A 15,104-nucleotide genomic window follows, 5' to 3' on the forward strand; every position below is an offset into this window, starting at 1 on the left:
CTTCTGTGTAAAGAGGGAAATGTCTTTTTTTCCACCCACACATTTCCAAAGAGGCTGCAAAGAAACATACCCAAAAGAGCTGTTAGTGTGCATCCATAGTAAGAATAAACAGAGAAAACATGTAGATAATTAAGAATGTGCAAGATGCCCTATAGGTAACTACCAAGCAAGAACAGGGTGTCAAAAGATTGTATGCATCACTTCATCTTATTTTGTTAAGATTAAATCAAGACAATGTTTTGCTCATGTTACTCTGCTGGAAGTATCACAATTGCTCTGTGGCCTATCCTTTAAAGCCGTTACACTCCACATGTGCCGTGCAGCAGTCCTCTGTGTCGCATGGCTGATAAACACACCTTCAACCAGACCAGAGGTGGACAAATGAGTGAAAACAGGCGGTGTAGTGTTGGGCTGGAGGTGAACACGGCCCTCCGTGACATATGATTTAGTATGTCTGCTTTAACAGTAATTCTCGGGCCAACCATCCATGAAAACGGGATTTGCTCGCATCCTCCAAGGTAACTCGCTAAGCCTATGAAGACCATGAGACTGTGGGGTTTACTGCCGATCGGAAAATGGCTGAAGCGCTGGTTGGAGTAGCACGGTGAGAAGGTTGTTATGTTGACAAACCAGATACTGAATCAAACTGTACATTCATACAATAGCACCTCTCCTTTACACCAATGTGTGTGTGTGGGGGGGGGGGGGGGGGCAGGAAGGATAATCATACAGCTTAGGTAAAATTGTTTGGCTTTTTGTTTAAGCCCTAGTACCAAGATCAATACTGCGTCTGAGAGGCCTCTCTTACCAAGTCAGGTACACTCATAATGTCTCCGCAAGTCAAGTCGATTTTTACAAATTTGCCTCAAGGGGCTTTACAGCAACACAACATCCTGTCCTTAGACCCTCACATCGGATAAGGAACTCCCTAAAACAAAACCTTAAACAGGGAGGAAAAAATGGGAAACCTCAAGGAGAACAACAGAAGAGGGCTATCTCTCCCAAGATGGACAACGTGCAATGGATGTTGTGTTTGCACAATTTACATAATACAACGTTAAAAGAGGATTGTGTCACTCAGTAACCCTTTACATCAAACTCCTCTCACCACCCCACAGTCAATGGAATAAAGGAGGCCATTGAGAACTAGATAGACAGCATTTCTAATGACAACCTACACCCCAAGTAGCGAACTAGAGTGCCTCACAACCATTTGGCTTCCCGTGTGGCCAACAGTAGTGCGCTATATGGAGAGAACAAGAGGATGTTGTTTGACAGATTGATCCCACCCTGGATGCTGCAGTCCGCCACCCGACTGAAGTCAGGTCAGCATGAGGTCAGAGATGACTACGTGTAGAAGATGACCTCAGGGATCTGTCCGTCCTCCACAGAGGTGCCGTTATTGTTACCTGCTGCGTAGCAAAAGGTGAAACAGGTCTTGGTGCCGGTGGACGATTCGTGAGTCACCTTTCGCATGCCTTTTGTACCATAATGAGAGTCCGGACCCTGGCAGACAGAGGTCAAATGATTAATATCTGGGCAGAAACACCAATACATACGTATTGTGACACTAAACTACTCCGCTACATATTCTAAGAGATAAGGAAAATTAAAGACATAACAACATTAGAGTGAAATGCAGCACAGAGCTTTATTTCATGTAGTATAACGTTAGAAGTCATTTTTATCTTGTTGTCATTTATTTTGTGTCATATACCTTAAGTGTAGCACAGGCAGTATAGTTGACATTGGGGAGTATTTCCACTGGTTCTTTGAACATGACTCTGAAGGTGTTGGCTGACCCATCGCAACTGAAGCCTGTATCATTCTGGCCCAGTACCGTGTTACTGTCTGTATGAATGATCTGCAGGAAGAAAGGAAGCACACAGCTCCAAATTTGTCACATACATGCGAACATGTTGCACAACAGATACAGAAGTTTCTGAAAATTGGAAACAATAATGATTTTTTTTTAATAAATTGCAGCTGGAGGCTTAGGTTAGCATACCTGAATGTTGACTTGGTAGTCTGTTGGTCCATGTATAGACCCGTAGAGTCCAAACCCAACAACAAATATCCTTCTGTTTACAGAGAACCTGGAGCAAAAATAGAAAAAAATATGTCAGGTGGGGAGAAAAGGTGTTAACTGATTTTTTATATGTACAGCTATTTTTCATGGAAGTAGATCGTGTCACTCACCGTATGCGGTCACTTGTACCACTGTAGCCCCAGCGGCTCTCTACCTGTCCAAAACGTGTGATGCTGCACTCCTTCCCGCGGAGGCAGCAGCGGGGCCGGTCAATAAACTCCACGCGAGGCTTCGGGTTGACAGTGAAATGGAGAAACAGACTCACCACCTCTCTGTCTGTCAGAATACTAGACTGGGCTGGACCTGGGAACATTACAAAATCCGGTGTTAGTTGTGAATTCACATTATTTGAAATAAGGGCACAAGCTCCATCTTATGGACAACCAGTAGTATTTCATGCTCTAGACCTGGAAAATCAAAGCCTCATTACAATCTTTTTTTCTTTTTTTTTCCGCACCAGGGCTTTTTTGAAAGAGATGTGGGGGTGGGGGCAAAACGGAGAGATAATCTTTTCTTTTGAGTTCAGGTCATTATAGAGATAATGTAAGAGAGATGCGCTCACTGTGCTATTTACCTGCAGCAAACTCCTCAATAGTCATGAGAGGGAAACGTATGAGTGTGAGGGCCTTTCCGAGTACTCTGCGTTTGTTTTCTGGGGTTGGCTGCAGCTGCTGCCTGTGGGCCTCGGCCTCTGCCCAGCGCACCGCAGCCCCAAACAGGCGCACCTCCCTCACCCCTAGAGTATCCCTCTCCAACACAGCTACTAATGTGTCTGGGGAACAGATGGGAAGGACAAGTTAGGCAGCAGTTTTTGCTATATAACATACAACATTAAATGCCACTGAAGGGAATGACAAAACAGGGATGAGATTTGGCTACATTACCCAGATCGATGTCAGTAAAGCCTTCAGCAGCAAGAGCATCTCCTGTGTTCTTATCAATATTTTCTAGGCACAGGCTGGCCAGCTGAGGCTCATCAAACAATCGGGCCTGAGAAAAACAGGGTACTCATCAGGTATGACTACTGTAGTTCTGTGACAATAACATCTTGGAGTTGGCAGATTAACTGCATGTTTACATAACCAAAGTCTTTAAAACTGACAACTACAATTTCCAGATCACATGAGGCTGCAGTTTTTCAGCGAAGGGAAAGATGTTTCAGGACACCTCCTAAGTAAGGTATTAGCATACAGCACCGGATGTTAAGCCAATAAAATTAAGTTAAATGTATTTCACAGGTCATAACAGGAACAATGCAGAAAACGCTGTCATAAATCTCCAAGTGTATTCCTAGTTATCTCTTGGCATCTTGCAAATGCAGTTTTAAAACTTGATTTTTGACCAAATAGAGCAGCTGTACTACCATCTTCACAGAGGCTGACCTGTGTAAGCAGCATAAAGGCATTATCTGCTCTCAGGTTCTTCTTGAGGAACTCCACACAGTGTGCCTCCAGTGCTGGCACTGCATATTTCTTGGCTGTGTAGAGAGTGGTCATCACTGTCTCAGGCCCTATCTGGACCTCATCGGAATACAGGAACCTGAAGGAGATCATCAAGACATGATATTTTCATTGCCGGGAAAAATAAATGCCTTGGTTTTGATCATTTAGTGAATCGTTTGTCCATGAGACTCCTACCACAATCATCTGAGCTCCACCTGAGCTGCAAATACACATTCCTACCCCAACATGCCAATGTACAAGAGAAGAGGCTGACTACCCAACACAAAACATCTGTGGGGTGCAGCATAAACAAAGTATATGGACTTAGAACCCCACCCAACCCTCTACAAACAAGCGCGCGCGCGCACGCATACACACACGCGCGCACGCAGGCACACACACATCTTGCTTACTTAAGCAGGGCCAGAAAGGCAGCAGGTTCCACATCAGGCAGTTCGATCTCCGTTGAGGTCGTTGCCATCCCACCATTGAACATTGCATCAAACACTGCGCTCCCCACAGCCAGAACAAACCTGCAAAATAATAACCCCATAGCTATGCATAAATCACACAGTGCAGCTGCATATTTGGCACGGCGGTTTTAATTGCCGCTCGTTGTATTTCCGCCTACCTGTGCGCGGGTATCCTTTGCACTCCCATGCCTTTCCCCACTAAGAAATGAACGTCGCTGAGGACCTCGTTGTTGAAAAGAAAGGCGAATCTCTCCTTGACGGTGCTTTTCGTTGCCTGCCAGTTGTAAACCGGTTCTCGGTACACCAACACAGAGGCAGCTGCCGGGGTGGCCGAAAGCGAGGAATGGATGATGGGCACCGCCGCCGGCGACGCATTTGAAGCCGCGCCGGCGGTCATGTTGGACGCCGAGGCGGCCATGGCTCCTGCCGCCGCGCCGACCGCAGCAGACTGCTGCAGGGAGTTCTGCGCAGCGGCCGGGGTTCCGGCGGCGACCCCATTGCCTTCGCCCCCAGCAGGCCCCATCTGCGGGTTGGGACGCCTCGCCGCTCCCTGCGATCCGCCCGACGCGGCGGCAGGTCCACTGTTAGACGTAGCCATTGAAAAGACACTGTTACTGGGCTGGCCGTTCCCCAATGAGGTCGTACCGGAGAAATTAAGGCAAGGAGGCCTGCCACTGTTGTCTCCGGCAGCCATCTTGAATATGGTAGCTCGACGGAGCGGTGACGTAGGTATAAACAAAACATTTCTTCTTCGCCTTCTTCTGTTGGTATACATAAACTCTGACGTATTACATTTTACAGATTTACTAAGAAGTCCCTGTATATCTGGTACATGCTATGCATGTCTTTGATGTATTTGCAGATAGTGTATATCGTTTTCAGTGGGAAGTGGAACAATGTTAAACGAGCTTGTTGATAAAGTTATTTTAAAAAACTCCTTCTTTATGCTTCACCGGAGCGTTATCGCCACCAACTGGTCATCAAACGCCATAACTTCAAACTTGAAACAATTCTGTGAACGAGTCCGGTTGTTGGGGGGGGGCAAAAAAAACAAACGATGGTGCGATTATCGAGTATAGGCATTTCCAGAATCATGAGGGGGAAAGATTTGTAAATTAAAGTTGTTAATCCTGCTTTGTTTCACATTTTATTTAAGGGCCTGACTTTCTTGTGCAAACTGTGGACATTCAAAATATGACATATTCTATGGCATTGATTACAGACATTTCTGGGTAAATCATTGAATATGTATGCCAACTACTCTAATTCTGGTGATCAAACAATCTTCCTTACTTTTTCTGCCTAAATTGTTCTGCCTGACCCCACTTCATTCTGCAACTGACTGTTTTTGTCCCATTTATCCTGCCACTTTTTCCCGGATTTCTTGATTGACTTCTTGAAGACTTGATTTCTGCCCTAGTAATTACCACATATTTAATTCGGATAATGGAATTAATTTAAAGGCGTTAATGTGACAGAGGAAGACGCAGAAGACAGGAAGAAATGGAAACGGATGATCCGCTGTGGCGACCCCTAACGGGAGCAGCTGAAAGTACTAGTAGTAGCAGTAGTAGTAGTAGTAGTAGATTTAAAGGTATTTATCCACATGTTCAATCTCCGATTTAGGTTTTGCATGTGTGTGTGTGTGTGTGTGTGTGTGTGTGTGTGTGTGTGTGTGAAAGATTTGTCATTTCTTTCTCTAATCATAGTTTTTAATTTAATTTTTCAATCTATTAAGCTTCTAATTCAATAACACGTTTTTAATTTCTTAATTAAAATGTTTCCATGTTATTTTTAACGATTCTGATACCTTGCACGTGGCCCTCCAATAGGTGTTGAGCGCACTACCCAAACTGGTGGACTGCCCCCCCCCCCACATTGCATTGTTTATTGCTACCTTATAAAAAGCTGCTTATCACATCCTACACACCAAGCCCTTGGCATTTTCTGCTTTGTACACATTACATCACTGTGAGAGATGTTCCAACCTATGACCTGAAATACAACAGTATAATACAACAAAGAGCACATGCAACATTATCGAATATTAAAATCATATAATTCTTCTTTTGTCCCAAGAGGTGTTAGCCAAAATCTATTACTCAAGATAGCAGATGTGAAAAGCACTCAGAGATCAACTTGTCAGAACAATCACGACTCCGAAGCAAAATACACCTGCTACTGTTTACTGGCGTGACATTCAGTGTTTATTTGAACACATACACCAACATGTTCTCGCACATATTAAGACGTCGTCACGGTGTGAGGAGCGGCTGACAACCCCGTCACACCTCCGCAGGGTGTCTGGTTCTTTGGGATGATCCCCTCTATCCACCTCCATGTAAACTCGGATAACGCTCGGTATGGGCGTTTGTGTGTGGTTTTGTCATATGACGACACACGCTAATTGAAAAGATCATCAGAATAACTAAAGGGCTCAGGTGGATTCTGGATGAACTCGTCTTCTCGATCTAAAAGAGGGAGGCAGACAATAATGCAGCCCGCCATGGCAATGCGGTGGTCTGATCTGCTGGAAGTGGACACTGCAGTGAGTACGTGGCACGGAAATAACTTCCGTCCGGTGTGTATTGAGGATCCAGAACGGCCTCTTGTGCAGGCTCCCTTGGCAGCTTTTAGTGTTGGCTGTCTGGACGCTCGTAAATGGAAAGAGGATGCTGTCCATTCAGCACCACTTTGAGACAGGGCCAGAAGCAAAGCTGGCAGCGTTACTCGTACACCTTTAACTGGAGCAGTAACGACTCCTGCACAAGGGCAAGATCATAAAGCAGAGTAATGTGGGGGGGGGGTACTGGGGTATCTGAGTATAGGCTAACACGAAAGCGAAGCTGTAGAGAGAGAAGGAAAAAACATCTTATGGGTACGTGGAGGTCTTGACTGGCTTGCTGTGATGGGGATGTATAGGTGTTGCCAGTCTTTCTCTGTAAAACCCCCCTGATGCCTGTGTTCAAAGATCCAGTGCGTCCTTTACCAGGTTCAAATAGTAGAATAAAGAAGGCAACCTTTTTTGGTGTCAAAATAATCTTTAAACTCGACAGTGGGTTTGGTGTGGCGAGATAAGCCTGAAGTCGCCACTCGTTTGGCATGCAAGTGTAAAATGTCCCATCCTCCGGACAAATGTCGCAAGCTGCGCTACAGTAACGTGGCAGACGTGGTTTTACTACAGGGAAGCTATTTTATTCAACACTGAACCAACTTCACTCCAAGTCAGCGCTACCTCAGTGATCAGTAAGACTGTCAGTCAAATAGAGAGGCACAAAAAAAACCCAAAACATTCATTTCAATGGTTTACTAAACAACAAGCTGGGCTTTCTGTCCTCACTACTCCACAACTAATTTGGCAACAAACAAACAAAAACACGTGCTCCACATAGTGTCAAAAAAAACAAGTGTCGAGAGTGTGTATGTTCATCTGTGTGTGTGTGTGTGTGTGTGAGAGAGAGAGAGAGAGAGAGAGAGAGAGAGAGAGAGAGAGAGAGAGAGAGAGAGAGAGAGAGAGAGAGAGAGAGAGAATGTGTATTCCCCTGCAGCAGACAAGTCGCAGGGATCAGCCCAGAGGTTGGTGCGTGACGTCACCGCCATACGGAAGTGCCTCTGTTAGTCACCCATTCCGGTCCGCGTATGGTGGTGGCGTCACTTACCGACCCTCGGCGGTGTTGCTTCAGACCGCAGCAGAAAACTCCGCTGAGCTTGAGCTCCAGGGATGCTGGGGGCGGGGGGGGGCGGGGTGGGGGGGTGTAGCTTGTGTTGATCAATAAAAGAGCCTCGCTACTGAGAAGCCTTTCGATTCAGAAAACAGCGACGCTGCCACCACGCTACTGAGAAATGTAGCTAAACTAGTAACGGCGCTACTTGTAACGACGTTACTTCCCAGTGGGATTCATTGATGCTTTCTCTCGTCGTCTCTCGGCAGAGCCATAAGCTTATTCCTCCTCCCTTTTAAGCGTCGTCGTCACATAGATGTCGCGGGTACGTGTGTGGGGAATATATACTGGTGAACGACTACTCTGATAATGACCTTTTAACATATCAGTGAGTAGACAGATTCATGAAAGTATGAGGCGATCTAATTATATATCAGTTGATTTAACAGTTGCAAAATTTCGGAAATTTTCAGTTTGTTTTTTTTTTTTATCTGAAGGAACTTATATACCTTAACTATACATTCGGTAAACTGCGTGCCACGTGACCTATAACTATGATAATAATATTATAGCTAATATTATAATAAAATAATGACGACATGATGATGGTACTAATCACATCATCATGATGATAATTCAGAGTCACTATAGTTCATCATTCAATACACTAGATTACCTTTTCTGTAGAAGAGTCTTAACACAGCTGGCTCTAAAATAATAAAATCAACCAGAAAATCAAATTGCTATAAAATCCTTTTCATTATATTTTATGAGACGTATCATTAAACTCTGAGAATAACACCAAGAGGACTCGTGCCAGATCCTTGGTTTCTTGACTTTTCTGAACCAAAAATAAATAAATAAATAAAATAAAAAGGTGAAAGCAGGAGTAGATAGATGGGAGGTTTCCGGTGCGGTGAAGTCTTTCAGCCGCCTCCTCCTGTCGCAGTAACGTCAGTGAAGACGGTAAATAAAGGCGGTTAAAGGTTCGCTGTGATGGACTGGGCCACATATGGGTCAAGTCAAGCAAGTCTCAAGTCTGTAGGGTGATTTCCATACCACACTGAAATGAATGGAAACCAACGAAGAAAGGGAAAAGCCCCCTCCCCCCCCAAAAAAAAAACAAATCTAAAGGTGTGCGTTACGCTTTGGGAAACTGGCGTTTTGTTATGAATGGGCCAAAACGTACAAAATACCCAAACGTTGCCTTCGTTACGGCTCTCATTCAGAGATCCGTTTACCGGAAGAAGAGACTCCTCCGTGACGTCACGCGGCGCGAGGAGCTGTCCTAGCGGACGTGGTTCTGAAACAAGATGGCCGTGCGCGCAGGAGGAGCGGCGGAGCGCTGAGGCAGTGCAGCGAAGGAGGAGAAGAAGAGGAGGAGGAGGAGGCGGAGGAGGAGGAGGAGGGGGGAAATGAAATGAGTCTCGTCCTGGAAGAGGAGCGAGAGAGAGAGAGAGAGAGAGCGAGAGAGAGAGAGAGAGCGAGTAAGACAGACAAAACAAGACACTTGTACCATGGTGCTTTGTTATAGCTAGGGCCGTGTTTCAGATTTGAACCTCAGAGCGGACCGACCGAGACCGGACTGACCGAGACCGGATCACGGAGAACCCGAGGCGCTCCGTAGAGGACAGCCGGGGACGCTCACGCCGCTGACAGACATGTCCCTGCTGTGTGTGGGAGGTAAGTGGGGGAGGAGGAGGGGAAGGAGAAGGGGGAAGAAACGCTGGAGGTGTTACGGGAGAATTGGCTGTTGAACGCACCGGTCCGTCAAAAGGAGTCCGTTAAGTGGGGAAGTCCAGACCAGACCGCTGAAGGATTTGCGCTGAATAGTCCGTAAATCCGACGGCGCGGGGCGCGTGAACATTTATGACAGGTTTATGACAGGTTTATGACAGGTTTATGACAGGTTTGGTCGCTTAGCGTAAGATGTGACGGGGAAACTTCTATGGCTGGCTCTAATGCTGAGTGGGCAGTTGTGTTCGCCTGTCGTGTGTTTTCTCGCTCTTTCTTAGCAACACGAGAAAAGCTAAGTTGTCTTTCGCTCGTGTGTGTTTTAAATAGAAAATAAAGCGAGTGTTAAAAGGATAAAGAAAGGGCACTGTTTCCATACTACATCTACCCCTTGCGGGAGAGAGAGAGGGGGGGGGGTCGGTACGCTCCTAGTAGGCTGACGTGTGTCATCCAGCCTGTTCATTCATGCGTGGGCAGTCGCTGGAGGAAGCCCCTGCCGCTGCCGCACCGCGCCGCGCCGCCGCCGCGATCCTTCCGCCCCCGCCGCTGTACTAGTCGTGAGGGAATACTAGGAGCCGGCTGGGGGGGCGTGTACAACGCGTCACATCCTCCCGTCTATGTGGGCGAGTATGACATTTACCCGAAGTGATGCGTCACCCCCTTGCACCCTCATGCTGTTATTGTCGCCCCCCCCACCCACACACCCACCCTCGATGTAATGGTGATGGGATTGCTTACGAACTAATTATCTCAAACCCCCCCACCCACCCACCCTCCTACCCCCAACCACCTACGCATACACCCCACCTCCCACCACTCCACCCACAGACTCTCCCCGGTGAGCTGGTCCGGATGTTATTAGGACCTGAGAGTTTTCTTCATTCATTAGTGGATGTCAATGTCGTAGACTACGAGACTTGGCAGCGAGCCCCATTAATATATTTCCATTGCACCATTCATACTTGTTTGGCTGGTGCGCTTCCTTTTTTTTTTTGTCCTCGTGAGTTTTCGCCTCACTTGAATAGCCTGTGTTCTCTGAAGCATCCAGCAGCAGGGTGCAGGACGGACAGGCAGTTGAAATCCCCCAAACCATGGCCTGCACATGCATGTCTTGTGTAAGGCTTGTACATGGCTTGTGTATGGCTTGTACATGTCTTGTGTATGTCTTGTGTATGGCTTGTACATGTCTTGTGTATGGCTTGTGTATGGCTTGTACATGTCTTGTGTATGGCTTGTGTATGGCTTTTGTATGGCTTGTACATGTCTTGTGTATGGCTTGTGTATGGCTTGTACATGTCTTGTGTATGGCTTGTACATGGCTTGTGTATGGCTTGTACATGTCTTGTGTATGGCTTGTGTATGGCTTGTACATGGCTTGTGTATGGCTTGTACATGTCTTGTGTATGGCTTGTGTATGGCTTGTACATGGCTTGTGTATGGCTTGTACATGGCTTGTGTATGGCTTGTACATGGCTTGTGTATGGCTTGTACATGGCTTGTGTATGGCTTGTGTATGGCTTGTACATGGCTTGTACATGGCTTGTGTATGGCTTGTACATGGCTTGTGTATGGCTTGTACATGGCTTGTGTATGGCCTGTACATGGCTTGTACATGTCTTGTGTATGGCTTGTACATGGCTTGTACATGGCTTGTGTATGGCTTGTACATGGCTTGTGTATGGCTTGCACATGCATGTCTTGTGTATGGCCTGCACATGTCTTGTACATGTCTTGTGTATGGCTTGCACATGTCTTGTGTATGGCTTGTACATGTCTTGTGTATGGCTTGCACATGGCTTGTGTATGGTTTTCACATGGCTTGTGTATGGTTTTCACATGTCTTGTGTATGGCTTGCACATGTCTTGTGTATGGCTTGTACATGTCTTGTGTATGGCTTGTACATGGCTTGTGTATGGTTTTCACATGGCTTGTGTATGGCCTGCACATGGCTTGTGTATGGCTTGTACATATTCAATGCACTTTCAAACCACATTCTTCTTCATGTGGAGAGGAAAGTAGGGAACGTAACGTGTACGTTCCCAACTGCATGGCGATTTCTGTGCACACACATGGAATGACCCTTCATAACAACCTGCTGTCTGTCTGAATAATATCAATCTCTTGATTTCCTTGGAGGGCAGAAATATCCTAGCTCAGCCAATTTCCCTTTCCGACCCTGACAGCTGAAGTTGAAGCATTTGCCGGGCTGGGAGTGTCTGAACTCTCTGGGCAATCCTCTGAGTGTGCATGAGTCAGTCCGCCGTCCCTGTGGCACCTCCTCGAACAAAGTCTCCAGCTCAGGAGATTTGGGTTCAGCTATAAGCTGGTGTGTAGGATGTTGCATACGTCCTCTAACACACTGGTCTGGGCAGCCTATGATAAAAAGTTTTTAGCAGAGGTCCAGTAGGTTTTGGGCTGGATCTGTTAGGGCAGCGTGGGGGGGAAGTGAAATGCTGATGTAGACATATGGATGTGCCCTGGTTTTCTGAATCCGGGCTACTTACCCATAGCCTACATTTCAGCAGATTGAGTCTATGTTTCATCCCAGGCTTGGTGTTTATGAGCTGTGTGTGTGTGTGTGTGTGTGTGTGTGTGTTTGTGTAGGTGGAGTGGGGAGGGTATCCATCTGAGAGAGGGCTCACATATAATTGCATTTGGCTCTAAAAACGTGTTTCGAGGTAGGGGATGTTCTTCATCATCATAACTGACTTCGCTCAGAGTGATTTATGGTTGTGAGCTATTATTAAACTTCCGCTTCCCTTCCATCTGAAATCCAATTCCTTTTCTTTCCCCCCATTGGTTCGCCTTACGTGTCGATATATTTCGAGGGCTGTTTAAGTCCCAACCGTGACACACGTGGAGCTGTGCTCTCCATTTGTCTGTTTGCACGAGCTTTGAGATTGCTGAGGGAGCAACTTGATTTTGTCTCTTTCTCCACCAAGAAGTATGAAATCCTTTCGTTTCCGGGGAACATTTCCACCGGGCCAACAGCTTTCCGCCACATCTGTTCAAACACAGGGCAGAATTGGGCTGTCAGATCATGTGCTTTTTCTGGAGCTTATGGGTGTGTGCGTGGGGCGGCACAGTGGTTAGCGCTGTCGCCTCACAGCAAGAAGGTTCTGGGTTCGAGCCCCGGGGTAGTCCAACCTTGGGGGTCGTCCCGGGTCGTCCTCTGTGTGGAGTTTGCATGTTCGCCCCGTGTCTGTGTGGGTTTCCTCCGGGTGCTCTGGTTTCCTCCCATGGTCCAAAGACATGTAGGTCAGGTGACTCGGCCATACTAAATTGCCCATATGTGACTGCTGGGATAGGAGGCTCCAGCATCCCCGCGACCCTGAGAGCAGAATACGCGGTTCGGATAATGGATGGATGGGTATGTGCATGTGTGTGCATGCATATAATAAGTGTGTGCACGCACTTCATCATATCAGGCGCACATCAGTGAGTCACTGCAGGTGGATGTGTGTGTGTGTGTCACTGTATGTGTCGCTGTATAGGGCCAAACATCTTCTTAGCACCACATCTGTGGACTTTGTGTGTTTGTGAGTCACACAAACGCAAACACATACGCTGACTCAGGATACTTTTACGTCAACTTTTCCTCATCCAGCTGTTACCATGGATACGGCTCTGGTATTAGGCTTTCGGTGTATTTGGGTTCACGTTGCACACATGGGTAGGTGCGCGCAGGCAATGAATAGTTACCTGCGTGAGTGCATTTTTAAATACAGCATTGTCGTGCGTGTGTGTGTGTGTGTGTGTGTGTGTGTGTGAGAGAGGGCACGTTGTGTAGTAAGTAGCCTGTGTGTTGCAGCACAGAGGAGCAGGTGAGTGTGTATTCTGCAGGGTAGAGCATTAAAAATGTATATGTGAGTTACGTCAAAGCTGGTAAGGGAAAAACGAAGAGTGCTGCAGAATGAGAGAGACAGCGTTTTAACCTTACAGTACACACTAGACAATACGGCCTGACAATAATAATAACACACAAAAACAACAACAAAGGAGTTGTTTAAACAGCGGGTCTTGTGTGTCTCTTTGAGAAAGCGTCGGAACCACTGTGATCGTCGGCTGCTGTCTGTGTCTCATAGAAACAATCCATCTGCCGGACAGCGCATCGCCGTATAATGATCCCACGCTAATGAAAGGAGGTAATGGGCCATGTTTAACCAACACGTTGTGTATCTGTGCAGTTTTGCAGCCGAACAGAGTGGCTGCAGGTCTGAACCTCGCGTCTGGGGGGGCAGGGCTCGTGTCCCGGAGCTACACCGCTGCTCTTACAGGGTCTTGAACCAACCCTCACGCATAACGTAGCCACGCGCTGCAGAACCTCAACTCTTTCATTCCTTTGTCTGCACTTAACTAGCACACAAGAACAGCAAACCTCCTCATGTGGCGTAGCGGCCTATTCCGTTGCCTCCCAACATGGGGATCGCCGGTTCGAATGCCCATGTTACCTCCGGTTTGGTCGGGCGTCCCTACAGGCACAATTGGCCGTGTCTGTGGGTGGAAAGCCGGATGTGGGTATGTGTCCTGGTCGCTGCACTAGCGCCTCCTCTGGTCGGTCGGCGCGCCTGCTCGGGGGGGGGGGTACTGGGGGAATAGCGTGATCCTCCCTGGTGAAACTCCTCACTGTCAGGTGAAAAGAAGCGGCTGGCGACTCCACATGTATCGGAGGAGCCATGTGGTAGTCTGCAGCCCTCCCCGGATCGGCAGAGGGGGCGGAGCAGCGACCGAGACGGCTCAGAAGAGTGGGGTGGGGTGGGATGGGTGGGGTGGGGGGGGGATCAACAACCAAAAGAAGAAGAAACTTCCACCAGCAGACCTTCAACATAGCATTTCTTGTCCACTTTAACTCCAAGTTCTGTTCTCCATCATAACGCAAATGTTGTGTTGTGCTTCTGGTGGAAGGTTTTCATTCGAGCAGCCTAATGTTGTGTCCTCTCTGCGTATAAGCCCCGACGGAGGGCGAGGGGGTATTTAAGGGTGAAGCAGATGGCTTTCCTGTGTGTGACTTTGTCCCTCTCTGTGTCTCCACAGTGAAGAAAGCCAAGCTGGATGGAGCCCAAGGTAAGGCCTTGGATCGTGGGTGTAAAAATAGATGGATCACGGACAGGAGAGGAGAGGAGAGGAGAGGAGAGGAGAGGAGAGGAGAGGAGAGGAGAGGAGAGGAGAGGAGAGGAGAGGAGAGGAGAGGAGAGACTCTCAGTTATGTGGCATTAATCTTTTATCATGGACTGGGTACAGCTTTAGGAAAGCTGAGTTGAGGATGAAGTCAGGTATAGTTTGAACCAAGCATGCACGCCTGCATCTAGACCCAGAGTTTTAGCGAGGACAACGCTGCAGCTCCAGCGTTCTCCACAGTTCTATCATTTCACACCAGAGAACAGATGTGCAGGGCACAAACATCCACAGCCATACTTCCTGCGCTATATAGACTCATCTGGAGCCAGGGGGCCATTTTGCTCCACCTGTTCAGTCCGACTTTATCTCGTCTCCTCCCTCATTTCTCTTCCCCTGACAGAAAAGTTCAACACCTACGTGACTCTGAAGGTACAAAATGTGAAAAGCACCACCATCGCCGTCAGGGGCAGCTTGCCCAGCTGGGAGCAAGACTTCATGTTGTGAGTCCTTTGTAACCCTTTGCCAGTACTCAGTCTTCCTCTCTCTCTGTCTGTGTCCACGTCTTTCTCCCTCTTCCTCTACCTC

At 47.4% G+C, this 15,104-nt stretch overlaps 2 protein-coding genes across 3 annotated transcripts in view; one reads left to right on the forward strand and one right to left on the reverse strand.

The window, feature by feature from the left end:
* Positions 1-137: 137 nt before the first annotated feature.
* On the reverse strand, positions 138-4,698 carry LOC130124111 (BTB/POZ domain-containing protein 2-like). 2 transcript variants are annotated; one of them, XM_056293521.1, is made up of 9 exons: positions 4,163-4,698; positions 3,945-4,064; positions 3,472-3,628; positions 2,974-3,079; positions 2,664-2,861; positions 2,200-2,392; positions 2,009-2,096; positions 1,718-1,864; positions 138-1,506 (listed from the first exon to the last, which is right to left on the reverse strand). In XM_056293521.1, exons 1-9 carry the CDS (start codon positions 4,696-4,698, stop codon positions 1,348-1,350), a joined length of 1,704 nt encoding a protein of 567 aa, XP_056149496.1. In that variant the 3' UTR covers positions 138-1,347. The 2 variants fall into 2 exon arrangements, with proteins under 2 accessions (XP_056149496.1, XP_056149497.1); XM_056293522.1 differs by having other exon boundaries at positions 1,326-1,506; positions 1,718-1,851; positions 4,163-4,684.
* Positions 4,699-9,327: 4,629 nt separating this feature from the next.
* LOC130124105 (protein unc-13 homolog A-like) overlaps positions 9,328-15,104 on the forward strand; it is a 48,561-nt gene continuing 42,784 nt past the window's right edge. Inside the window, exons 1-3 of the mRNA XM_056293507.1 lie at positions 9,328-9,349; positions 14,436-14,465; positions 14,920-15,019. Coding sequence (XP_056149482.1) covers positions 9,328-9,349; positions 14,436-14,465; positions 14,920-15,019 — 152 coding nt within the window. The remainder of the gene's footprint in view (positions 9,350-14,435; positions 14,466-14,919; positions 15,020-15,104) is intronic.

The sequence above is a fragment of the Lampris incognitus genome, chromosome 14 (assembly GCF_029633865.1).
Source record: "Lampris incognitus isolate fLamInc1 chromosome 14, fLamInc1.hap2, whole genome shotgun sequence".
Lineage (NCBI taxonomy): Eukaryota > Metazoa > Chordata > Actinopteri > Lampriformes > Lampridae > Lampris > Lampris incognitus.